Source organism: Coregonus clupeaformis, chromosome 7, assembly GCF_020615455.1.
Source record: "Coregonus clupeaformis isolate EN_2021a chromosome 7, ASM2061545v1, whole genome shotgun sequence".
Taxonomy (NCBI): domain Eukaryota; kingdom Metazoa; phylum Chordata; class Actinopteri; order Salmoniformes; family Salmonidae; genus Coregonus; species Coregonus clupeaformis.
Window position 1 is genome coordinate 48,188,102 of NC_059198.1, and position 27,023 is coordinate 48,215,124.

The 27,023-nt window shown below is 44.4% G+C and overlaps 1 protein-coding gene across 2 annotated transcripts in view; it reads right to left on the reverse strand.

Annotated features, from left to right (window-relative positions):
- LOC121569815 (cadherin-12-like) overlaps positions 1-27,023 on the reverse strand; it is a 202,591-nt gene that overhangs the window by 19,098 nt on the left and 156,470 nt on the right. For both annotated transcript variants that reach the window (XM_041881034.2, XM_041881035.2), the window contains 3 exons: positions 9,823-10,076; positions 5,309-5,445; positions 184-305 (listed from right to left, as the gene is read on the reverse strand). In XM_041881034.2, coding sequence (XP_041736968.1) covers positions 184-305; positions 5,309-5,445; positions 9,823-10,076 — 513 coding nt within the window. The remainder of the gene's footprint in view (positions 1-183; positions 306-5,308; positions 5,446-9,822; positions 10,077-27,023) is intronic.

Sequence of the window (27,023 nt, forward strand, 5' to 3'; positions counted from 1 at the left end):
AGTCACTATTAGCATTTTATTCATGTGTGTTCTTTTCAAAATTCCCCACTGACCTTTTTTTTACCAATAATGCCATTGGATGATTACTTAATGTAATTGTGAGAGCATATCCATTCAGCACCTTTAATGAGACACACACTCACATAGACACACACACACACACACACACACACACACACTTACCTGGCCTGCTTTGGCATTTTCACACACAAAGCTCTCGTAAGGGATGGCTAGTTCAGGGGGAAATTCATTGACATCCAGTACATGAATGGTGACAGCCACTCTACTGGTCAGCACTGGGCTATCTGAGGAGTAAAATCACACAATAAACAACAATGAGCATAACAATTATAAATGCTTTTAGTTAATGAGTTTCATTGTGCTTGAATATGGGTTAGTCAGTGTAAGAAGAGGGAAAACAGAGTGTTAGAAGACACACATTGATTATACAACCCTGACATCATGTGGTTGTATTATGCACTGCAGTCTTAGAATTGGCAAATGATACATTCTCAGATGCCTGATGGATTCCTCAAAAGTGTCCATGTATTGGAAAATAAAATACAAAGTCAATACCTTTTAAATAAATCTGTTCTTTCAGGATTCTAAAAACAGAAGTCTATATTCCATGAACAATAAACACAATATGATTGAACGTTTAGAGCTATACTTGGTTCTACCCATTAGTTGTGTACATTCCTGTACAGATTGTGCAAACCATTCTCCCTCAGACTTCTACTATGGGCTCTGGCTTAAACTGCTGTTGAAATGCAAGTCACATATTAACGACATCATCAAAGCTCCCTAGAGGAGCGGTTATCAGAATCTCAGCTATTGAAACAATATTTCTATACAGCTGTGGCACTGCGGGAAATGTCTTCTTTGTATTCAGAGGCAGAAGTGAAGGTAAACTTTATGGATTTGAAGTGGGAGAATAGGCTATGCTTTGCAGGGGAGGCTTATAGGGAAGGGAGCGGTGGATGGCCCTCCTCCCCTCCTCAGGGGAATCAAAGATCCAGCTAAGGCTCAGCCAGAGACCTGTGTGTGACCTTGATGGAAAAAGCAATCTTCCCCACAGAAAAAAAAGAATGACACTGAGTACGGGATTTGCTGCTTTCCGCACTGATCGCCACCAGTAACACTGATACTCCTCTGGTAGAAATTGTGGACATTGCGCAGCTCTCTCTCTCTCTTTCTCTCTCTCTCTTTCTCTCGCTCTCTTTCTCTTGCTCCCTCCCTCTCTGTGATATTTTATCTGAAGGTCCTTTGGTTTTCTCTTGGCCCTCTTTGATGCAGATCATTGAGCAACGGAACCATAGAAATAGAATGCACTAAACATATTTTGAGAATTCTGTCCATTAAATGCTATTTTCTATGAAAGGTGCATTGTATCGTTTCAGGAAGCAAGAGTTGTAGACCTATTGTATTATAAACTGTCTGTAGAATCAAATAGAGGTCACTAAATGGTATTTATATCATTCATGAAACTGCAAGGGAAACCTCAACCTATCCAATGATTTATATATACACTAGATGGTGTATAGGGGGCGCTGTGATGAAGTCTCTGCGCCTCCATCTTGAGTGGATGGCTTCACGCTGCGCACTGGCCTAGCATGGGCTACAAACTGTGATTTTGGAAGCTATAGAAATGCAGTTATTAATGTCTACATTAGTTTTTAGCACGTTCAATTATATTATGTCAGCTAAACTTAAACATTTAAAAACATATTAAAACATTTTACATAAAGTATACTTTTTTAGAGATTATGAATGTTGCTGTCCCCAATACAACAAAAAACTACATAAATACATGTAATGTTGTCCATGAAACATTTAATTGAAATACTGTAGAATCCCATTCATTCCTATGGAGCACTGCTCCTAGTGGGGAGTGCCATTATGGCTGACCGGTGGCTTCAAAGCCTCTCAATGGCCAATACATAGCATCCAATTTGCTGACTGGTTCATTAATTTTAGCATGTGACATAATGTTTTCCCCAGTAGATGATGGAATAGTCTAGTTGATTTTGACCCTTGATCTCTAGATAGCACAATAATCTATTATTCCAGTTTGTATAATTGAAGAACATTGCTAGGAAATACCTACAGGAGTCCCCACAAAAAAATATGGGCTGTAGTAAATTGATGAGAAAGTTTCTAGATAAATAGGGTCTCCCGAGTGGTGCAGCGGTCTAAGGCCAATCCCTCCCCTAACCCAGACGACACTGGGCGTCACTACAGACCCGGGTTCGAACCCAGGCTGTATCACAGCCGGCTGTGACCGGGAGACCCATGAGTGACCCACACTTTTGGTCCAGTGTCGTCCGGGTTAGGGGAGGGTTTGGCCAGCCAGGATTTCCTTGTCCCATCGTGCTCTAGCCACTCCTTGTGGCGGGCCGGTCGCCAGCTGGACGGTGTTGCCTCCGACACATTGGTGCGGCCGGGTTAAGTGAGCAGTGCATCTTGGCAGGGTCGTGTTTCAGAGGACGCATGGCTCTCGATCTTCACCTCTCCCGAGTCCGTATGGGAGTTGCAGCGAAGACTGTAACTACCAATTGGGGGTAAAAATACAAACAGAGACTCTGGACTTAAAAAATGCAGAGAGAGCAGTCACATTTTCACTCACTATGCCTCCCTCTAGTGCTGTGAGATGTGTGGCTGCGAATAAAAAAAACACAGTGTTCTCATTTTGCTTCATGACTGCAGTGTCTAGTAGAGACACTGGTTCAGGGGGTGTCCACCAGTCAGACCTCAGAAGAGGAAAGAAGTGGTTATTGATTGCATAATGAATACCATACAGAAATTCATATTTTGAATATTTTCCTCAACAATTTAAAGGGGGGTCCATCCTCCAGCCTCTAGCTGTCTCGTTTTATGGAATGCCAGACCTTGAACTCTGGAATAGTACATATAATAACATAATAATTTGTTATCACTGTTAGCCCCTTATGGTTGTTTGGCCTCCGATACAATTTTAATCCACAAAGTGGGAACATAACAAAACATAGCACACAGACAGACACACATCGAAGAAGAATCACACAGAGCCCATAACGGCCATTACAGGAGCCATTGTATAACACTCTGCCAGGCTCTAAGGTTGCACAACTGATCTGAAGTCAAAAGTTTGGAGATACAAAACTCTAGTCCCAGAGAGAGCCCAGGTTTATCTATAATGGATGGCCTGTGTCCAGGCAGGCTATAGCATCCAACACTGTTACGTTCCCTGTAAACACTGGACACAAATGTATTCCTCTCACAAGGAAACGGCCTCTCTAGGAATTTAGGCCCTCAGAGGGGAAAGCTAGATGGATATAGGTGTGTTAGTGAGGGGAATAAAGGCGTTTGCATGCTTCCCAACCGAAACAGTTCGGAAGAGTTTGTGCATTTATCATGACAAAAAATGTTGACGTTTACGTTCGTTTTGGACTTTGGTAAGGCTTTTTTCAGCTGTTCGGGCACACAACATTTTTTCTCAAGGCCAGCCGAAGTTCAGGAGCCGAAATCTAAATCCCTTCCTCCATTATTGGTCAACTGTAGGGGTGAGGCGAGTTTCTTCTTCTCGAAACTCAGTGTGGATTCAACATGGCGAATGACAACTTCAAGCATTGATTGACCGAGGAGGTACAGAAGTACCTGCACCTCTACAATTCTAGCCATGCATTATATAAAGACCAGCATGTAAAGGCCAATTTATGGAGGGAGATTGTGGAGACGCCGGAGACGAAAAGAAAAAAGTGCTGCAGTGGAGATGCCGGTGGAAAGGCTACTCCAGAAATGTTGATGCAGCTTCTCTGGCTTATTCGGCATGTGAGGCATGGGAAGACTGAAAGCAACATGCCGTCTTCACCAGGTATGTTGTTGTATTTTGAGTCTGATGGGGGAACAGGAACGGAAGGCTGGAGGAATGGGAGAAGTGTGTGTGCAAAAAGGTGATCCCATGAGCCCCAATCGCTGATTCACATGTTGAGTATGACGGCTGAGCCCCCATCCCCCCACCCCTATTCCTCCATCCCTCCACCTCTCCATCACTCCACCCCCTTACCACTCCATCCCTCCACCCCCTCCATCCATCCATTACTCCAATGACTCCAGAAACATAAATTAGAATTTCATCCCCACCCACCGCGAAGTGACTAATGCCAGTTTCCAAGGCGATAAAAGCAGCTAAAATTTTAATGGCCCTTATTTCACAGTCCGTTCTAATGAATATACAGCGTGGGTAATTTTGATTGAGCACCAGCCTGCCTCCCAGATAATGACTTTGATGGCTCTTAACAGATTTGATGACTTGATGACGATGGATTTGCTTATTTATCTGGAAATTTTCTCCACTTTCCTTCATAAAAATATATAATTAATCTGAAGGCAGGTCTTAAGTTCACAGTGAGTGTAAATTAACTCTTAAATCAACACTTCAAGGCTCTCCATCATGCATATATTTTACTCAACCTTTTTTTTGTGACGTGACTGAAAACATAGACAATTTCTTCATCATTGTCAACATAAGATCATTCAAGCAAGAACATTTTGATCTTAAAGACATGCTCCGGAACATTGCCAACTAGTAAGTATTTTTTAAACCACCCGCTTTGGGCTGGATGTGTCAATGTGTAGTTCATGCATGCATAATCTATGAGCGGAATTACTGTTTTACCTCAATAAGCCACGAAATCCCTAGTTTAAAATAGACTGTTTTCTGGAAGCTGTACGCCGCCATTTACCCTCCATTTTCCCCCACGTGGGCCAGCCCCCTAGCAATTACCCTAGCAATCCGAGTTCTAGCCAATGACCTTCAGCCCCTCGCCATTTGGGTGACAGCTAGCAAGATGCACACACAGCAGAGCGAGAGTGCAATGACGTGATGCACATATCTGCACATACAGTATGTGATGTAGTACGCAATTTGTCGGGGACCATTTTTGGCTCGTGAGCGCTACTTTAACATCTACTGGCTAAAAAGTATACAAAAGTACCAGAGAATCTCTTTAAAATATAATGAAAAATAAACCTTAAATTGGAAGGCAGTTAAAAAATATAAAGGTAGAGCATTAAAAGGTAGACCGGGTAAAGAATGAAGAGACGGACAGAGAGAGAGTTTAAGAGACAGTTAAGGTGGGTACGGCCAGAGGAGACAATGTCCTGATGAAGCAATCATGCTTTACGGTTGCCCATAAACGACTCACACAAAATGAGATTGACTATTGACTTGATTAAAACCACCTTAAATCCGTCACACAGATTACAAAAGAGAAAGGCGACAGTGACACCTGTATGAATCATGATCGATCTGTTGTCACATACTTACTAAGTTTGGTGGCCACAATGGTGATATTGTGCTGGGCGATACTCTCTCTGTCCAGGAGTTCATTTGTGGAAATCGTTCCCTCCACTGGATCAATATCAAAGTAGCTGTCCAGGTCACTCTTCCAGTCGATGGAATACCTAATAAAACATTTGGTAAATTAGGCCATTTCCCACATAAACAAGAGGGTAGCAAGGAATTGATTTCCCCCATGGGCAAATGTATAGAGTTAGGTGTAATATATTGAGCCAGGGGTTGCGTCCCAAACTGCACCCTATTCCCTATGTAGCCCTATGGACCCTGGTCAAATGTAATGCACTATATAGGGAATAGGGTTCGATTTGAGACGCAGAGAGATAATATTTATTACTCATACACTAAGGGCATTTCCACCAAATGGGCTGTGGTAAGCAGCATACATCACAATTGAGCAACGGTGGCGCATGTATCTTGGTTATGCTGACTAAAAAAAAATCTAGAGTAACACAAATGGAGTCAACAACACGCACAGTCTTTTAATGAAACATTGCTCTAGACATGTACTTTGAATAAGAGTTGGGGGCAACTGAAAGCAGCGACATCATTAAAACGTAGGCTACACAACGTTACCACAAAGATGCAAGCTGATCAAGGTATTGTTTTCAAACCAAAGAGCTTGTAAAAAGGCAGTTTGGCCTGAATATTCATGATATCTGGTTTTCATCAAGTCTGATACGTGTAGAACCAGTTCTAACCAGATAACATGTTTCATGTTTTCTAGTCAAACATCCAATTATCCTAGCCCTCTCTTTAACCCTGCTTAGTTGAAGGCCTTGAAGTAGACCTGATCTAGCCAGAACCGTTCAGTGTTAGGCCTACTTTCTTTGATGAATATTACACTAGAACTCTGATCACTGGTTCAAAGGGAAGAATGCTTGTAAATTCATCCTTAGGGTATGACCATATTTTTCTGGTTGAATCTCAACCTGTCTCATCTGTTTAGCTTTCTATTTTTTAAACAATCTCCCTTTTCAAATGCTACTTTTGAGATATCCTTTGTAATTGCTAGTGTGCAAAGATGGCATGAAAAGGAAATTATATCATGTTTCCAAAAGACACACCACAAGTCTTGTATTTGATACGAATGTAATATTGCAGTTTACAAGAAAAATATGCTAAGGAAAAATGATAATCATCATCCTCTAGTCCCATTTTAATAAAGAAAACCTACGCAAACATTATCAATAAAAAACATGCCAACAGCTTTGTAATGTCATAAATACTCCATTGTAAATATCTAACATACGTTTGTAGTCAGTCAATGGAATGACTGAGTGAACAAAAGAAGCAAATCAAATCTGAATTTCACTGCAATGAAAGGCCACTGATAGACTCTAGTGTGTCGGTTTACTTTTCAGCACCTGGACAGCTCAACTTACTATTGAGCACCATGGGCAACTCCAGTTACTATCCAGGACCATGGAAAACCCCACATAATATTCAGAACCATGGACGGCGCTAGACACTGTTCAGGAACCATGGATAGTTAATTTTATAGTTCAGCACCACACTGGTGATGGAGAGTGACATAGCACTGAATTCAGCACGGCTATGCAGCGTTCACTGTGAACTGCAAAACTTTCTCTGTTCAACCCATTGGCATTGAAGTACAGCCTGAACCTCAAACTAGATCAGTTGGAAGGACAACGTAATACAATGTATTTTCTGGCTCTCTTTTCTCAGACTTCTCAGAAAGAGAACTCAAAAGAGAACTCAAATTTGCCAATCATGACATTGGAACATGTTTCCTTTCAATATTTCTCAGAAATATGAATAGTCGGTGCAGAAGCTTGCACATAAACTGAACACAACAATCTAAAATAATGTGGACAGTACAGTCAAGTATTTGTGTTGTGAATGGCACATACTTACTTTCTACTCCACAGCACAAACTAATGTTTGCCTCCATCAAGCCACTATTGAGAAAGCCATGAAGGCCTTTCTTGTGACAGAGTATGATGGAGGAGGCTGAGAGTTTACAGCCAAAGCGAGGGCACTCGATGCTGCTCCTCTTCCTATCACAATGCTTTCAGATGTCCGTGACCTCTGGTCATGTCAGAAAAGGTTGTACAAATGCAATCCCTCAAAGTAATCAGAACTTTCAGTTGATGGTTGGAGTAAGTGTAAAATGCAGTATTCATGCTTGTTCTTCCCTTCAGTTAGAGATAACTTGGTAATGCACCATTGAATGGTGGGAGTATGTGGAGGCAAAACTCTAAAAGTGTGATTCGCTATGCTTGGAAGGTCTGTTTTGCAGGCTTCTCTGACGGCATGAAAATGAACAATGTCATCTTTGGAGTTTCTGAATAATTAAACACACTCAAGACAAAGCGAAAAATCGAAACAACTGAGAGCAAAGGCTTTTTGTTCTACAAATCTCTGCCACGCCCATTCTATTGTATTTTATGGATTAAATATTCATATTAAAACAAATACTTTCTTGGATGGAACAGGTTATTTTTGCCATTTGTGTCTTGTGCAACCACTGAATAGTACATCCTGGAAAATCATCACTGTAGAACTAAAAGCAATCTGTCTGAACAGAAATAATAGACTCCAAAGCAAAATACCCCTCATACATTTTTTAACAATGCACTCTGTTCCATCTGTGCATGAGACACTCAATTGTCTACTATGGTACTCTGTGCTAAGAATTTATTTGAAATGCTATTTGCGAAAAAGAGAGAGAGAGGGAGATAGAGAGTGTTTGGACTCAGGGTTGGGGAGTAACAGATGACATGTAACCTGTTACATGTATCTGATTTTTTTTTTAAAGAAAAAAAAATAGTAACTTGAATCCTTCTCAATGACATTCAAATCAGCATAGAAAAAAAGCACACATTTTTTATTCCGCCTGAGCGAGTATGACCACAAGTCAGAGACACACCAAATGCATTTGATGGATCAAAGGAAAATAAGAGGAATAGGCTTTTGTAGGCTACAGTCCAAGCCATGTCTTTCAATGGTGTGACTGCTGTTGACATCCAAAGATGTCTAATTTAAATAAACACTTGGAGGTTAGGACGATAGCAGTGGTGTAGCCTAAACGGGCGATACGGATATCACTTGTTACTGATATCTACATAGCTCATTGATGTGAATCACACTGCTGCTCTCTCATTTAGCTTTTTGTGCCCTTATGGATTGTGATTGTTGTGGATGGCTGTTCACAAATGTATATGTGTATTTTATCCCAACAATGGTTGAATTTAAGAAGTTTAAGCTCCCTATCAATCTTTTTTTTGTGACCAGTGGACAGCCAGTATAAAATGTGCTCTTGCAACAGCTGCTTAGTGCGGATCCCAGCCTATGGCGTTCCTCCCGTCTAAACTCTTCCGTGGTATTATGCTCCGTACTGAGTTTAATTCAAGAAGACCACGAGTGGGGCTTTTGTTGGTCAATCTAATGCTTACTGAAAAAAAAATCCATAGGCCTAAAAGACACATGCTCAAACTCACACACTTTTTAAAGCTGCAAATTATCGAGATATCAAAGTGTCACCAACAAAAACGTAAACAATAGGCCTAAAGCAAATGTAGCATATGGCATTCATTTTTCACATGTAAATAGCACTTTTTGGTAGTGCTCAAAGCATGACATTCAACTCAATGCAATGAGCCCAATCAGTCCTCCATGACAACAAAATCATAAACAAAAGAGTAGGCTAATATTCCTTAGTTTTTGGGTTATGCTCAGGTACAACTATTTGCCTAAAGTCCTATTCTTGAAGATCACGGGGTATTAAATTAATTGGAATGACTGGAAATCTGACAGACGTTGGTTTTTAATGTAAAGATACAGCCTAATTTTATTATTATCTGTAGTAGAAAGCAATGGGTTAGAAAAAGCTTACATAACCAACCCATAAAGTAAAATTCAACCTCCATTTATGGCCAGCTATGTAAACATCTAACATTGATTTATCCTGCAAAAGATGTCATTCAATTGGTAATATTCATTTTTGTGTTCTTCTAATGGCTCTTAAGGAGAAAGTAATCTAAAAGTAACAGAAAGTAATCCGATTACGTTACTGAGTTTGGGTAATCCAAAAGTTAAGTTAATGATAGGTAACTAGTAACTGTAACGGATTACATTTATAAAGTAACCTACCCAACCCTGTTTGGGCTTTATTGTTGGTTGAGTAGTTAAATCAGGTTAGTATTGTTCAACTAGAACAAAAGTCTGTAAGTCACAAACTGGGAGTCCCCCAGTTTGAGGAGTAAAGAACAGAGTGTTACAGCACTACTCAAGGTCCTATAGTTACTCATCCTATTTCTTAAACCATAATAAAAGTTGTAACTTTACTTGACAGGACTGCTGCTAGCTAGAGGTAGACTGCTAGAGGTAAAGAGAGTTTGGGCTTTATTGTTGTTGAATCAGGTTAGTGTAGACCTAGAACAAAGATCTTACAGTGCCTTCCAAGGTATTCTAGCTCCTCATGATATTCCCTAAACCATAATAAAAAGTTTTAACTTTACCTGACAGGGCTGTTGCTAGCATCCAGATCCTGGGCGGTGACTGCTCCGATGATGTCGCCTACAGGTGAGTCCTCGTATACATCCATCTCATAGGAGGGCTTAGTGAACACTGGAGGCTCATCTACATCCAGGATGTTAATCTTCACTGTGGCCGTGTCTTTAAAGGCCCCTAAGCTGTGGAACCGTGGGTCCAGGTGGGCGTTGGATGCATCTACCTTGAAGGTGTAGGCCTTCTTTGTTTCGTAGTCCAGTGGCTGATAGAAATAAAATAAAATAAATAATTAGGTGTGTTGACTGTATTGGCTTTAATAATAATAATAATAATATGCCATTTAGCAGACTTTAACACCTTACACTCATGGATAGGGCCAAATTGAGATGTTTCTAACAGAATAACTATAAAAAGCATATGCATGACCATGGTAGCAATTCAAAGAGAACACTTTGGAGATTATGGGGTAATGATCAGACCAAAGATAAGGACGCAACAGTTCACCTGACACAAGACTTAATCCAAACATTACACTGATTATTTTATGTGCATTTTACATTTTCTGTAGGTCTACGTTTCACAGCATTTGTGAATATCTATATCAGAAAATACTCTGGATACATACTGTAACATAATAAGAATGTTAATTGAACTTTTGGAGTAGGTGCAAGATAAGAAAAAATTATTACAAGGGTTTGAGTGAGAGGTCTTACTGGTGTCTCCAAGTGGCCACACCTCTCCAAACTGTGCACAGTTCCTAAGTATTTCAATACACTTTTATGACTCAAGGAAAGAGCCTTCAACTATGAGGTGCTTTTTTTAGCTCTCCTAGCTTTGTCATTGAGGAACTAAAGCAAGCACACCTGTAGTTTTTTGTTTGGAACACAGCCCTGCGTCCCCACCATCACACAATTACAGTTTTTGTTTACGCAATCCAAAAACATTTAGTTATAAATCGCAATCTGGGTCAGGTGAGCATCATTTGAAAGTTTATTCTACTGCCAACATGGCTAGCTATGTTATAAAATATGATCTTACAGTGTTAGGCTTTCAAACGGCACTTCAGATACATTTTTGTTTGCATAGAATGGAGTCATGGAGTCATGAGTGCATTCAAGTGTGCGTTCTTCACAATACGACAAACATAGGCTCATTCTGTTCAGGACTGTCACGATCGTCTGAAGAAGCGGACCAATACGCAGCGCGTGGAGTGAACATGATGACTTTATTTAATAAAGCAACCACGAAAAAACAACAAATGACGATAGTGAAGTCCTCTGTAACACTGACAGAAACATGGAACAAAAACCCACAAACACACAGTGAAACCACAACAGGTTAAATATGGCTCCCAATCAGAGATAACGAGCCGACAGCTGTCACTCGTTACCTCCGATTGGGAGTCACATGAATAATAACCACCACAACATAGAAATGAACACCTAGAAACCAACATAGAAATACACCCAAAAGAAAATGAACAACCCTGGCTCAATAATCAAAGTCCATGGAGCCAGAGTGTCACAGTACCCCCCCCTAAAGGTGCGAACTCCGGGCGCACCAACATACAGTCTAGGGGAGGGTCTGGGTGGGCGTCTGTCCATGGTGGCGGCTCTGGCACTGGTCGTGGTCCCCACCCCACCATAGTCACTACCCGCTACGTAGCCTCCTCCAAATGACCACCCCCCAACTAAACCCCACAGGATTAAGGGACAGCACTGGACTAAGATGCATCACCGGACTCAGGGGCAGCACCGGACTAAGGGGCAGCACCGGGCTAAGGGGCAGCACCGGGCTAAGGGGCAGCACCGGACTAAGGGGCAGCACCGGACTGAATGGCGGATCCTGGCTGGCTGGCTCTGGCGGATCCTGGCTGGACGGCTCTGGCGGATCCTGGCTGGACGGCTCTGGCGGATCCTGGCTGGAAGGCTCTAGCGGCTCCGGTCTGGCGGACGGCTCTGAAGAATCATGGCAGACGGGCGGCTTTGCAGGTTCAGTACAGACGGGCGGCTTTAGCGCCGTTGGGCAGACGGGCAGTTCAAGCGCCGTTGGGCAGACGGGCAGTTCAGGCGCCGTTGGGCAGACGGGCAGTCCAGGCGCCGTTGGGCAGACGGGCAGTTCAGGCGCCGTTGGGCAGACGGGCAGTTCAGGCGCCGTTGGGCAGACGGGCAGTTCAGGCGCCGTTGGGCAGACGGGCAGTTCAGGCGCCGTTGGGCAGACGGGCAGTTCAGGCGCCGTTGGGCAGACGGCAGACTCTGGCCGTCTGAGGCGCACCTTAGGCCTGGCGCGTAGTGCCGGAACTGGAGGTACCGGGCTGAGGACACGCATCTCAGGGCTAGTGCGGGGAGAAGGAACAGGCCGGACCGGGCTGGCGACGCGCACCGTAGACTTGGTGCGGGTGGCAGGAACAGGCCGGGTCGGGCTGGCGACGCGCACCGTAGACTTGGTGCGGGTGGCAGGAACAGGCCGGGTCGGGCTGGCGACGCGCACCGTAGACTTGGTGCGGGTGGCAGGAACAGGCCGGACCGGGCTGGCGACGCGCACCGTATCCCTGGTGCGAGTGGCCGGAACAGGCCGGGTCGGGCTGGCGACGCGCACCGTATCCCTGGTGCGAGTGGCCGGAACAGGCCGGGCCGGGCTGTCGACGCACACCGTATCCTTGGTGCGTGGAGCAGGAACAGGCCGGGCAGGGCTGTCGACGCACACCGTATCCTTGGTGCGTGGAGCAGGAACAGGCCGGGCAGGGCTGTCGACGCACACCGTATCCTCTGTGCGTGGAGCAGGAACAGGCCGGGCTGGGCTGGCGACGCACACCGTAGGTTCTGTGCGTGGAGCAGGAACAGGCCGGGCTGGGCTGGCGACGCACACCGTAGGTTCTGTGCGTGGAGCAGGAACAGGCCGGGCTGGGCTGGCGACGCACACCGTGGGCTTGGTGCGTGGAGCAGGAACAGGCCGGGCAGGGCTGTCGACGCACACCGTATCCTTGGTGCGTGGAGCAGGAACAGGCCGGGCTGGGCTGGCGACGCACACCGTGGGCTTGATGCGTGGAGTAGGAACAGGCCGGTCCGTACTGGGAACACACACCACTGGCTTTAACTGGGGATCAGGAACGGGCCGGACCGGACTGGTAACACACATCAGTCTCTCACGCCGTGCCGCAACAACTTCCCTTCCTCTACTCGCCAATGGCTCCCGTAATCCGATAGCCTTCTCTCCACGTCTCCCTGTAGCAGCCTCCTGCTGCCCAGCCGCCCAAGCCATGTGCCCCCCCCAAAACTTTTTGGGGTTGCCTCTCGTCCTTCCAACGATGATGGCCCTGCTGACGCCGTTGCTCCTCTCTCGCCAGGGCCTTGATCTTCCCCCAAGGTCCCTTGCCCCCAAGCATGTCCTCCCAGGACCACGATTTGCCCACCTGGGCCATCGCCAGCCTCTCGATCTCCTTACCAGGCGCCTCCTCCCATGTCCAGTCTCTTTGCTCCTGGACACGCTGCTTGGTCCTTTTGGGGTGGGTTTTTCTGTCACGATCGTCTGAAGAAGCGGACCAATACGCAGCGCGTGGAGTGAACATGATGACTTTATTTAATAAAGCAACCACGAAAAAACAACAAATGACGATAGTGAAGTCCTCTGTAACACTGACAGAAACATGGAACAAAAACCCACAAACACACAGTGAAACCACAACAGTTTAAATATGGCTCCCAATCAGAGATAACGAGCCGACAGCTGTCACTCGTTACCTCCGATTGGGAGTCACATGAATAATAACCACCACAACATAGAAATGAACACCTAGAAACCAACATAGAAATACACCCAAAAGAAAATGAACAACCCTGGCTCAATAATCAAAGTCCATGGAGCCAGAGTGTCACAAGGACAACCCAGGGTATAACGCATGTCATCCTTGTAACTGTGGATCAAACATGGCGATCATCATGTATATGACATGAGTTTTCAAATATGGAAATGTGAAGTTCACATTTGTACTCATGGGTGTGTGGTTTGCTTGTATGACATCAAAGCAGTATTTATTATAATCCTCTATGTCTCATCTTTCAGAACACATCGACTCCTCTCAATTTACAGCATTTCCCTCACTCAGACAACAACAAATGTGCAAAAGTAGCCCAATTAGCGGGAGAGATGGATGGGGGCATCTTCTTGTCGCACAAGGTGCTCAAGTTTATAACGGCTGTCAGTCAAAACCCATACAGCACTGTGAAGCGGAGAACCTGAGCTCTGACGTCATGTATAGCAGGTTACCGTACAGCCATTGCATTCCAATTTAGGCACTTATCAATGACTAAATCTGCCATTTTCAACCCGTATATGTAATGACAAGGGCTGTGAGTGGAAAGGGCTACCAAAGGTGAAATTGCAATAATGCGTGTTTAGTTTACACCCACTCAATGTTTTCCACATCCTCAATGGATTTTGCCCCATGCAATAAAGTCAAGCTGCTGTAGAATAGACCCTACTACATGGTTCAAGAGCATTCACTGCTGCATGAAAGCTCTCTATAACTGTCGGTTTACAGGTTAAAGTGTTGAATTAAAGTGTTCTCCCTCCTATGTATATGACATCTCTGGCTGGGTCAATTAGCTAGAGCTCAGGGTTGCATCCGTAACCATCAGTAACCACGCAGTGTCTGCAGCTGAGATGTAAACATCTACTAGCGGTGACAACCATGTCCGCACCACTGCCTGTCTCCTGGACTCTCATGTGTGACGGCCAGTTACTCACATATGTAATTACACAAACACACACATACATATAAGTACACACAGATACGTGCACACACACACACACACAGATATGTACACACACATGCAAGCATGCACGCACCCACCCACCCACCCACACATACACACACACATATACATACACACACACACACACTACCCAGTCATGTGTTACCGCAACGGCACTCACTCACAGACAGAGCCTGGTGGTCACACTCCACACTCACAAGAGAGACATTTGTTTCTGTGTATTTCAAAATTACTAACACACAGCCACTATTGCACCAACACCGGCAATAAAGTCCCCTTATTGTGCCAACAAGTAAAAACAACTGGTAATAGCTGAGAGAAAATGTGTGTTTGAAGAGGCCACAAGCGAGGGGGAGAAGCTGTGAATTTAACATGATACAGTTTCTATGAGGAAACAAACATGGTGAATGTTGATGGCACTTGCATGCTGTAAATTACAGGTCTGGTATAGTATGTAAATCAATTAGTGTGCTGTACGTCAACACATGCCCTGTAGTAAGGAGGAAGGCTATGTAGTAAGATGCAAAGACACAACCCCGGTCAATGTCTCCCATCCATCTTCATGGTACTATAACTGCCTAGCAATGGTTTTGTCCCAAATGGTACCCTTTTCCCTGCATAGTGCCCATAGGGCTCTGGTCAAAAGTAGTGCACTACATAGGGAATAGGGTGCCATTTGGGACACAGTTAATATCTCCATGGTAGCCTACTGTAGCCTCAGAACTAATACAGGTGTATGATAAAAAATAAAGGCTGTTGTATGTGTGAACCGGAGCCAATTTGAGAGCAATCATTGACTGTCATCCACTGTGACTGGTTTGATTACATTGAGCCAGATGCAACTGACTGGGCTCAGCAATAGCATCTCTCTCTAGACAGGAAATGCTCTCTATTCCTTGCAATCACTCTCAGAAATAAAGGAATGCAGAGGAGCAGGATGCCTACAGCTACAGTTTACACAACACTTCGGTCTGTTAAATGTAATGGCATGTAAGACATTCAAATTGCCTCACAATCAGACGACTGATCATTGTAAATATGTTATTTTACTCTTCAGCACCTCTTATGTTACGGTCAATGAGTCGCTAGCTTTTAAAAGGTCACTTTAGAAATATAGTACAGTATATGTCTATTTACATGCTGTTATCACTCATAGGTATTTGTATGTTCTTCAGGGTGGGAATCAGTTGCATTCAAAGAACGGCTGTTCCCTTACCTTATAGCTCGTACACACACACACACTCCACACACACACACACACACACACACACACACACACACACACACACACACACACACACACACACTACACTACACTACACTACACTACACTACACTACACTACACTACACTACACTACACTACACTACACTGCAATGCAATGCAATGCAATGCATAGCTCAGCTGAAATACAGGCACAGGTGGAGGAACGTTGAGAGGAGAGGTGGACAGCAGAAGGTCTACAGTAGGCATCATTAGACACACTCTCACTGCAGACCTGGAGCGATATGGCACTCCATCTCCACATACGCAGCACAAATACACACACACCAATGCATGCAAGCATGCACGCACACACACACACACACACACACGCATACACACACACACACACGCATACACGTACACACACACACGCAGGTACGAGCGTACGTGCGCACACTCACACACACTGCCTCACTACAACTAGGACGGAGGCTCTAAAATCTCAGTTAATTTCCCCCATATTCAATCTCTGTTATCAAAATGATGTGCAGGAGAAAACCATGCAACAGGCCAATGTACAAATTCAAGGTAAATTGGGTTCTGTAGTTATACTCAAATCTTTCAAAATCTTTAGAAAGAGAACATTATCGACTCTTGCTAAAATTGAATTACGGTAGCTTTCCCCAAGCCTGTAAAAGACCATCTGGCACTGGTTTTATTGCTTGAACTTTTCCTTAGTCCTCTAACATTTTTATAAAGTCCTGTCCACAATGTTATTTTTCAAGGTCAGGAGCTTTGGCTTGTAGACGTCGTTAAAAAGTATAGGGTGCCAAGCAGTGAATTAAGATATCTTAACAGTTGAGTCAAAACGAGAATGAGGTCAGAGGAGGTAAACACACTCCCGGCCAGCCACAGTTTTCTACTAAGCTATATGGAATTGTTTTAAGAAGGTCATACCAAGCATCATTTTGCTATTTGATTTTGAATAAAAAAATAAAAAAAACTCCTATTAGCCCGTACAAACACATTGAATAACAGATTCACTAAATGGAACAACAGATAGTCCCCACCCCCCCCCATTTTTAAAGGAAGTTTGTTCTGAAGTGTCTGTCCTATATCTGAGAGATATAAGAAAGATCAGTAAACATTTGTAAAAATGTTTACATGTATTTTTAACGCCTTATTTTTGGCACTAAACAGTCTCCATATATACTTCCATTCATTTTTTCAACTTGTAAAACTGTTCGGACACTACAGACATAAGTTGCCAGATCAGCTGTACCAACTCCATATGAGTCCCAAGACGCTCGTGGGGGTCATAGAGCAAAACTGAGAGCATCATCATGTTCGTGAGAGTCTCATCTTTCAATGGAGGGGTTATAGTTTGTAGACCAAACCGTTTGGACGATTTTGTGAGAAGAGTGATTTTCGAGATGTCTGATGGTCTGACAAACACTGCTCTAGCTCTGTCACCTTTCATCGCAGATGCGGAAGTGAGACATCGGCGGATGCGGTGGATTAAGAAAAAAAACAAGATATCGCTAGCTTAAACTGACATATTTTTATGGGGATTTTTTATTACGCAAATTATATTTTCGCGGGGGCACAGACATCGACTCTATGGGTTTAATGGCGCCAAAAAGCTGTTAAAAGGGAACAAAATGGGGTGAAGAGGGTTAATGAGAGAAACTACCTACTGTAATGTGTCAATGCTTGAGCTTGAATCAAATCACATCTCCAGGGTTGCATTGCAAATGGCACCCTATTCCCTATATAGTGCACTACTTTTGACTAAGGCCCATAGTGCTCTGGTGAAAACTAATGCAGTATGTATGGAATAAGCTGTTGTTTCAGACACAAGTATTTTAAGGGTAAACATGTATTACCTTTGAATGTGGCATGAACACAACCAGTCATGATATTTTCATCTAATTGTGAAAGAAATCACTTAAAAAAGTAGGCTACCTGCGCAAATTCATCCACTCCAAAACAATCCAAACAGTGCACCAGCCAGCCATTGGATGAATGGAAAGAGACATCTGTTACAAAACACAAAAATGTGTAATGACTTTTGCTGATTGTCATTAGGCCTACACTGTAGCCTAAATTAATTGATGTGTCTTGCTAATAAATGTTCCTTTTTGTAATAAGAAAAGTTGGGACACCTGAAAAGGGGCTCAAATACAGGACGCAAATACAGCTGTGTCTGTCCCGTGCGCATCGGCACAGGAAACTGTGAGGGCCCAGTTGAAACAATGTTGCAATTTCACTAGCAGGCTGAACCCAGTCGATACAGCAAGTTTGCTAGCAAAAGCTAAAGAAAAACAGAGAGAGGGGTGGAGTAGAATACAATGTGATTGAAAGAACCTGAACCTGGTTTAAACCATGACAGAGAGGTGGGGGAGTTCATTTTATTTGTAATTTTCATATTTAACACTGTATCACTACAACATTGCATTTAATAAAAATGTGTTAAACTAGAGCCCCATTTAAGGAAGCTCATGTCTCCCCCATAATTCGCACACTGCTCACACCTCCCTCTCTAGAACATGCCCCACATATCCATGTCCATGGTCCATTTTCAGCTTTCCACATTCCTGAAGTGTTTCATTATGTATGCATGTTATTCTACGGTATTCTAGGTTGCATCCCAAATGGCACACTATTCCCTATATAGTGGATGCACTATTTTGACCAGAGCTCTATGGATCCTTCTATAGGAGATAGGGTGCCATTTGAGACTGGTCTCTCTCCTCAACAGAGGGGAATGTGTAAAGAGGACAGACAGACAGACTTCCTCTCATGTCAGTGTTCCTGCTCTTCAACGTCACAACAGAGCACGCTTTAAATTCTAGATGCGCTGGCCTAGCCCTTTGATATGTAAATGTACACCTTCGTTGCACTGGCGGTGATACTGAATGAAAGGAACCAAAGGTTTTTCTACTGAACACTATTTAAGATCCAAGGGGACTTTGTTAATTTTGAATTAATCAAGGCACCGTTGTCGTAATCTCTTAAGGTAAACAAGCTTTGAAAATATGTTGTTAGTCTATGATAAAAAATGTATTCATAACACAGTACAAGTGACAATATTTGTTATTTTAACACCAGTACATACAGCATATTGTAAACTGTCAAATGCACTTTTTTTATCTGTATTTATGGCTTTGACTTGGGGGCTGTTTTTGGCTTCTCCTTCTGAGCGCATTAACGTGTTTTATGGAGGCATTTCTCAGCCTAGCTACTCCCTGGTGCTTTATTTAGGAAACAGTAGCAAGATGATACATTTTTAATAAGTTCTCCATTTGTTTATGTTGAGTTCAATATTAAAATAACTGATCTTTCAACAACCTCCATTCTTTTCCCTCTGTCTCCCTTTCTTCCTCCCTCCCTTTTCCTCATTCCCTCCCTCCCTTCTCTCCTCCCTCCCCTCCCTCCTTTCCTCTCTAACCATCTTACAGTATGCTAACACCCTGAGGTAAATAGAGAATGAACCTGTTTTTCCACAGAATAACTGTTGCATTATGACACTTTATCATAACACAGCTCATTATCAACACACCTGTTTATACTAGCTAAATGCAAGTATAACCGCCAGACAAACAAACAACCAAACAAGCCGGAAGATGAAAGCAGGTATAAAATAGATCAATGCTTCCTAATAAATCTTTCATAAGGGGCTGAGTCATAAATCCCATTTAGTATTACAGTTGAAGTCGGAAGTTTACATACACTTAGGTTGGAGTCATTAAAACTCATTTTTCAACCACTCCACAAATTTCTTGTTAACAAACTATAGTTTTGGCAAGTCAGTTAGGACATCTACTTTGTGTATAACACAATACATTTTTCCAACAATTGTTTACAGACATATTATTTCACTTATAATTCACTGTATCACAATTCCAGTGGGTCAGAAGTTTACATACACTAAGTTGACTGTGCCTTTAAACAGCCTGGAGAATTCCAGAAAATGATGTCATGGCTTTAGAAGCTTCTGATAGGCTAATTGACATAATTTGAGTCAATTGGAGGTGTACCTGTGGATGTATTTCAAGGCCTACCTTCAAACTCAGTGCCTCTTTGCTTGACATCATGGGAAAATCAAAAGAAATCAGCCAAGACCTCAGAAAACAAATCGTAGACCTCCACAAGTCTGGTTCATCCTTGGGAGCAATTTCCAAACGCCTGAAGGTACCACGTTCATCTGTACAAACAATAGTATGCAAGTATAAACACCATGGGACCATGTAGCCGTCATACCGCTTAGGAAGGATACACGTTCTGTCTCATAGAGATTAATGTACTTTGGTGCGAAAAGTGGAAATCAATTCCAGAACAACAGCAAAGGAACTTGTGAACATGCTGGAGGAAACAGGTACAAAAGTATCTATATCCACAGTAAAACAAGTCCTATATCGACATAACCTGAAAGGCCGCTCAGCAAGGAAGAAGGCACTGCTCCAAAACCGCCATAAAAAAGCCAGACTACGGTTTGCAACTGCACATGGGGACAAAGATCTTACTTTTTGGAGAAATGTCCTCTGGTCTGATGAAACCAAAATAGAACTGTTTGGCCATAATGACCATCGTTATGTTTGGAGGAAAAAGGTGGATGCTTTCAAGCCGAAGAACACCATCCCAACCGTGAAGCACGGGGGTGGCAGCATCATGCTGTGGGGATGATTTTCTGCAGGAGGGACTGGTGCACTTCACAAAATAGATGGCATCATGAGGAAGGAAAATTATGTGGATATATTGAAACAACAACTCAAGACATCAGTCAGGAAGTTAAAGCTTGGTCGCAAATGGGTCTTCCAAATGGACAATGACCCCAAGCATACTTCCAAAGTTGTGGCAAAATGGCTTAAGGACAACAAAGTCAAGGTATTGGAGTGGCCATCACAAAGCCCTGACCTCAATCCTATAGAAACATTTTGGGCAGAACTGAAAAGGCGTGAGCAAGCAAGGAGGCCTACAAACCTGAGTCAGTTACACCAGCTCTGTCAGGAGGAATGGACCAAAATTCACCCAACTTATTGAGGGAAGCTTGTGGAAGGCTACCCAAAACGTTTGACCCAAGTTAAACAACTTAAAGGCAATGCTACCAAATACTAATTGACTGTATGTAAACTTCTGAACCACTGGGAATATGATAAAAGAAATAAAATCATTCTCTCTACTATTATTCTGACATTTCACATTCTTAAAATAAAGTGGTGATCCTAACTGACCTAAGACAGGGACCCTTTACTAGGATTAAATGTCAGGAATTGTGAAACACTGAGTTTAAATGTATTTGGCTAAGGTGTGTGTAAACTTCCGACTTCAACTGTATGTATGTACAATGTCACTCATTAATCGTTAACTTTCCTTGGCTTCACATGACTTCATCCCGATGAAAGCAAATCAAAGCAGGGCAGTCAACACATCGCAACAAAAATTGTAATTCCATTTGCGTGCATCACAGCGATTTTCATAAACAACAACAAAAGAAGCACCACTGAAAACACGGCTACTCCTACTGCTCTCTCCTCGTCTGACCATGTGTTCTCGCATACCCCGAGAGCATCTGGTCAGAGGGGTGGTGGTACAGGAATCCTCATCTCTCCCAAGTGGACATTCTCAATTTTTCCCCTAACCCATCTGTCTATCTCCTCATTTGAATTCCATGCTGTCACAGTCACTAGCCCATTTAAGCTTAATATCCTTGTCATCTATCGCCCTCCAGGTTCCCTTGGAGAGTTCATCAACGAGCTTGACGCCTTGATAAGTTCCTTTCCAGAGGATGGCTCACCCCTCACAGTTTTGGGGGATTTCAACCTCCCTATGTCCACATATGACTCATTTCTCTCTGCCTCCTTCTTTCCACTACTCTCCTCTTTTGACCTCACCCTCTCACCGTCCCCCCCTACTCACAAGGCAGGCAATACGCTTGACCTCATCTTCACTAGATGCTGCTCCTCTACTAATCTCACTGCAACTCCCCTCCAAGTCTCCGACCACTACTTTGTTTCCTTTTCTCTCTCGCTCTCCTCCCACACTACTCACTCTGCCCCTACACAGATGGTAATGCGCCGCCGCAACATTCGCTCTCTCTCTCCCACTACTCTCTCCTCTTCCATCCTATCATCTCTTCCCTCTGCTCAATCCTTCTCCCTCCAATCTCCTGATTCTGCCTCCTCAACCCTCCTCTCCTCCCTTTCTGCATCCTTTGACTCTCTGTGTCCCCTATCCTCCCGGCCGGCTCGGTCCTCCCCTCCTGCTCCGTGGCTTGATGACTCACTGCGAGCTCACAGAACAGAGCTCCGGGCAGCGGAGCGGAAATGGAAGAAAACTAAACTCCCTACCGACCTGGCATCCTTTCACTCCCTCCTCTCTACATTTTCTTCATCTGTTTATGCTGCTAAGGCCACCTTCTACCACTCTAAATTCCAAGCATCTGCCTCTAACCCTAGGAAGCTCTTTGCCACATTTTCCTCCCTCCTGAATCCCCCCCTCCTCTCTCTCTGTGGATGACTTCGTCAACCACTTTGAAAAGAAGGTTGACGACATCCGATCCTCGTTTGTTAAGTCTAATGACACTGCTGGTCCTGCTCACACTGCCCTACCCTATGCTTTGACTTCTTTCTCCCCTCTCTCTCCAGATAAAATCCTGCGACTTGTGACTGCAGGCCGCCCAACAACCTGCCCGCTTGACCCCATCCCCTCCTCCCTTCTCCAGACCATCTCCGGTGACCTTCTCCCCTACCTCACCTCGCTGATCAACTCATCCTTGACCGCCGGCCATGTCCCTTCCGTCTTCAAGAGAGCGAGAGTTGCTCCCCTTCTCAAAAAAACCAACACTCGACCCCACTGATGTCAACAACTACAGACCAGTATCCCTTCTCTCTTTTCTTTCCAAAACTATTGAGCGTGCCGTCTTTAGCCAACTCTCTTGCTATCTCTCTCAGAATGACCTTCTTGATCCAAACCAATCAGGTTTCAGGACTGGTCATTCAACTGAGACTGCTCTCCTCTGTGTCACGGAGACTCTCCGCACTGCTAAAGCTAACTCTCTCTCCTCTGCTCTTGTCCTTCTAGACCTGTCTGCTGCCTTTGATACTGTGAACCATCAGATCCTCCTCTCCACCCTCTCCGAGCTGGGCATCTCCGGCGCGGCTCACTCCTGGATTGCGTCCTACCTGACCGGTCGCTCCTACCAAGTGGCGTGGCGAGAAGCTGTCTCCGCACCACGTGCTCTCACCACTGGTGTCCCCCAAGGCTCAGTTCTAGGCCCTCTCCTTTTCTCCCTATACACCAAGTCACTTGGCTCTGTCATATCCTCACATGGTCTCTCCTATCATTGCTACGCTGACGATACACAACTAATCTTCTCCTTTCCCCCTTCTGATAACCAGGTGGCGAATCGCATCTCTGCATGTCTGGCAGACATATCAGTATGGATGACGGATCACCACCTCAAGCTGAACCCTGGCAAGACGGAGCTGCTCTTCCTCCCGGGGAAGGACTGCCCGTTCCATGATCTCGCCATCACGGTTGACAACTCCGCTGTGTCCTCCTCCCAGAGTGCGAAGAGCCTAGGCGTGACCCTGGACAACACCCTGTCGTTCTCCGCCAACATCAAGGCGGTGACCCGCTCCTGCAGGTTCATGCTCTACAACATTCGGAGAGTACGACCCTGCCTTACACAGGAAGCGGCACAGGTCCTAATCCAGGCACTTGTCATCTCCCGTCTGGACTACTGCAACTCGCTGTTGGCTGGCCTCCCTGCCTGTGCCATTAAACCCCTACAACTCATCCAGAATGCCGCAGCCCGTCTGGTGTTCAACCTTCCCAAGTTCTCTCACGTCACCCCCCTCCTCCGCACACTCCACTGGCTTCCAGTTGAAGCTCGCATCCGCTACAAGACCATGGTGCTTGCCTATGGAGCAGTGAGGGGAACGGCACCTCTGTACCTTCAGGCTCTGATCAGTCCCTACACCCAAACGAGGGCATTGCGCTCATCCACCTCTGGCCTGCTGGCTCCCTTCCTCTGCGGAAGCATAGTTCCCGCTCAGCCCAGTCAAAACTGTTCGCTGCTCTGGCACCCCAATGGTGGAACAAGCTCCCTCACGACGCCAGGACAGCGGAGTCACTCACCACCTTCCGGAGACATTTGAAACCCCACCTCTTTAAGGAATACCTGGGATAGGATAAAGGAATCCTTCTACCCCCCAATTGTAAAGTGGTTATCCCACTGGCTATAGGGTGAACGCACCAATTTGTGAGTCGCTCTGGCTAAGAGCGTCTGCTAAATGACGTTAATGTGCCCTTGAGCAAGGCACTTAACCCTAATTGCTCCTGTAAGTCGCTCTGGATAAGAGCGTCTGCTAAATGACGTTAATGTGCCCTTGAGCAAGGCACTTAACCCTAATTGCTCCTGTAAGTCGCTCTGGATAAGAGCGTCTGCTAAATGACTAAAATGTAAATGTAAATGTAAGCAGTGTAGCAGCAAAGACAAAGGAAACAGGGTATTTTCTGACCCCAGATCAGTGAAGCCATTATGTATAGTAAATGGCTCAGTGGTTGAGGGCCGGTCCAATAGCTCTGTTGGGAGCAATGGGGGTGATTTTCACAGGGTCATCTCAACCATTGATTGACTGACAGCTCAACAAAGTTCTACCCATCATGGGGATGTCCAACTAACATTAGCCCTCCATCTCCCCCCATGACATCACCGGTCAAATGAGCATGGAGCACAATGAGGGGACCATCAGCATCATTTACGTCGCGGGAGAGTGCCCTGATGTCCCATTGAATTTGGTGGCCTCACTACGGAGATAGAGAAGAGGATGCTCACTTTATTGTCCTCCCATCAGTCACACTGTTCAGTGTCCTTGGCTCTCTCACTGCTCTACCCTCCACACACCGCTCTCTCACAGTGATTTAGCGTCGGTCTGAGACTGACTCCTTTTACAGTGCACTACTATTAACCACGACCCATAGGGCTCTGGTCAAAAGCAGTGCGCTGTATTGGGAATAGGGTGCCATTTGGGACGCAGACATGTGGTGCCGGTCTGAGAGACCTGCAAGCCAGCTAGCAGCGTAACAGAAGTCCTACCTAGCTGTCCACACTGCACTGAGCTGAGCCTATAGAGGAGTGGAGTGACTCCTCACACTAGATGCCTGCCACTCTAATAGGACAGGGTTTAGCCGCGAGATGAGCCCTGGCACACAGCTCTAATCTATTACACCCCCACATCCACACGCCTCCAGGCCACCAGAGAAAAACCACCACTCCGTCCTGAGTGGCTCTTAGTCTTCTTTATTTCCCTTTCTCAATCTCTTTCTCTTCCTCTCTCTTTTTTCATTTAATTATCTCTATATTCCCCCCCCTCTCTCTCTCTGTCTGTATTTGACTTTCCTTTCCCTCTCTTTAATACTAAAAAACAAAAGCACCACACACACACACACACACACACACTTTTAAAGCTTGGTGAAGGTGTTTTATGTCTGTATTGGGCCACCTGTATCTCCTGCTGATCTGTGGCATCTTCTTTGCCTTCCTCCATGGGTGCCTTGCACACCAGGGCCCAAAATAACTCCCCTAACCTCCTAGTGTAATATCCAGCTTCCAACCACAGCTGTTTGTTGTAAGACTGTTCTCTCCGTTTGAGCACGGTATGTGCTCTCTCTAACAGTGATACACTGTATCCAGACAGGAAGACTGCATTCAAATGAACAGAATAAATGCAAATTTGATTTTCATAACTTTTGGTTTTAGTCGGTTTTGTACGTTCAAAGGACTTTAATCTTCATAAAATACATATTGGAACGCTCACTGGAAGCCGTTGATTCTTAAGTGTCCAATGGGTGGCACTGTGTCCACTTATATCTAATACCTCCACTTACTTCAGATTTGGTTTGACAAGCAGAAATCCAGGCTCATACTTTTCACTCCTCCACTGAAGACGGTGCCGCTGTGTTTGCACTTAGCTCTCCTCAAGCATCATCTGACCATTTCCTTTTTCAGAGCCCAGTAGTAACTCATCAGGACTCAAGAAGCGGTAATGGTTTAGAGGCTCTCCGATGATTTAATGTTCACACAGTCCACTAATGACATTTGTGATAGAAAAATGAGACTTCTGACAGTGTCTGGCTTTGGCAAAATTAAGTGTTTAATTGATGACTACCGACCAGGATGAAAAGGTCCACTAGACTAGCTGAATACTGACAATGGTTCTGACTTTGAAAAGTAAAATTGTTAGAGAGGCAAGTTGGGGAAGAATAATTTCAGTTTGTCCTTCAATACTGATCTTTGACTGTTCATTTTGCGTCGTGTTTTGCATTTGGAAATTGCGTTCCTTTTTTTATTGCATTTATAGCTACAGTGAGGGTAAGAAGTATTTGATCCCCTGCTGATTTTGTACGTTTGCCCACTGACAAAGAAATGATCAGTCTATAATTTTAATGGTAGGTTTATTTGAACAGTGAGAGACAGAATAACAACAACAAAATCCAGAAAAACACATGTCAAAAATTTTATAAATTGATTTGCATTTTAACGAGGGAAATAAATATTTGACCCCCTCTCAATCAGAAAGATTTCTGGCTCCCAGGTGTATTTTATACAGGTAACGAGCTGAGATTAGGAGCACACTCTTAAAGGGAGTGCTCCTAATCTCAGCTTGTTACCTGTATAAAAGACACCTGTCCACAGAAGCAATCAATCAATCGATACCAAACTCTCCACCATGGCCAAGACCAAAGAGCTCTCCAAGGATGTCAGGGACAAGATTGTAGACCTACACAAGGCTGGAATGGGCTACAAGACCATCGCCAAGCAGCTTGGTGAGAAGGTGACAACAGTTGGTGCGATTATTCGCAAATGGAAGAAACACAAAAGAATGGTCAATCTCCCTCGGCCTGGGGCTCCATGCAAGATTTCACCTCTGGAGTTGCAATGATCATGAGAACGGTGAGGAATCAGCCCAGAACTACACGGGAGGATCTTGTCAATGATCTCAAGGCAGCTGGGACCATAGTCACCAAGAAAACAATTGGTAACACACTACGCTGTGAAGGACTGAAATCCTGCAGCGCCCGCAAGGTCCCCCTGCTCAAGAAAGCACATATACATGCCCGTCTGAAGTTTGCCAATGAACATCTGAATGATTCAGAAGAGAACTGGGTGAAAGTGTTGTGGTCAGATGAAACCAAAATGGAGCTCTTTGGCACCAACTCAA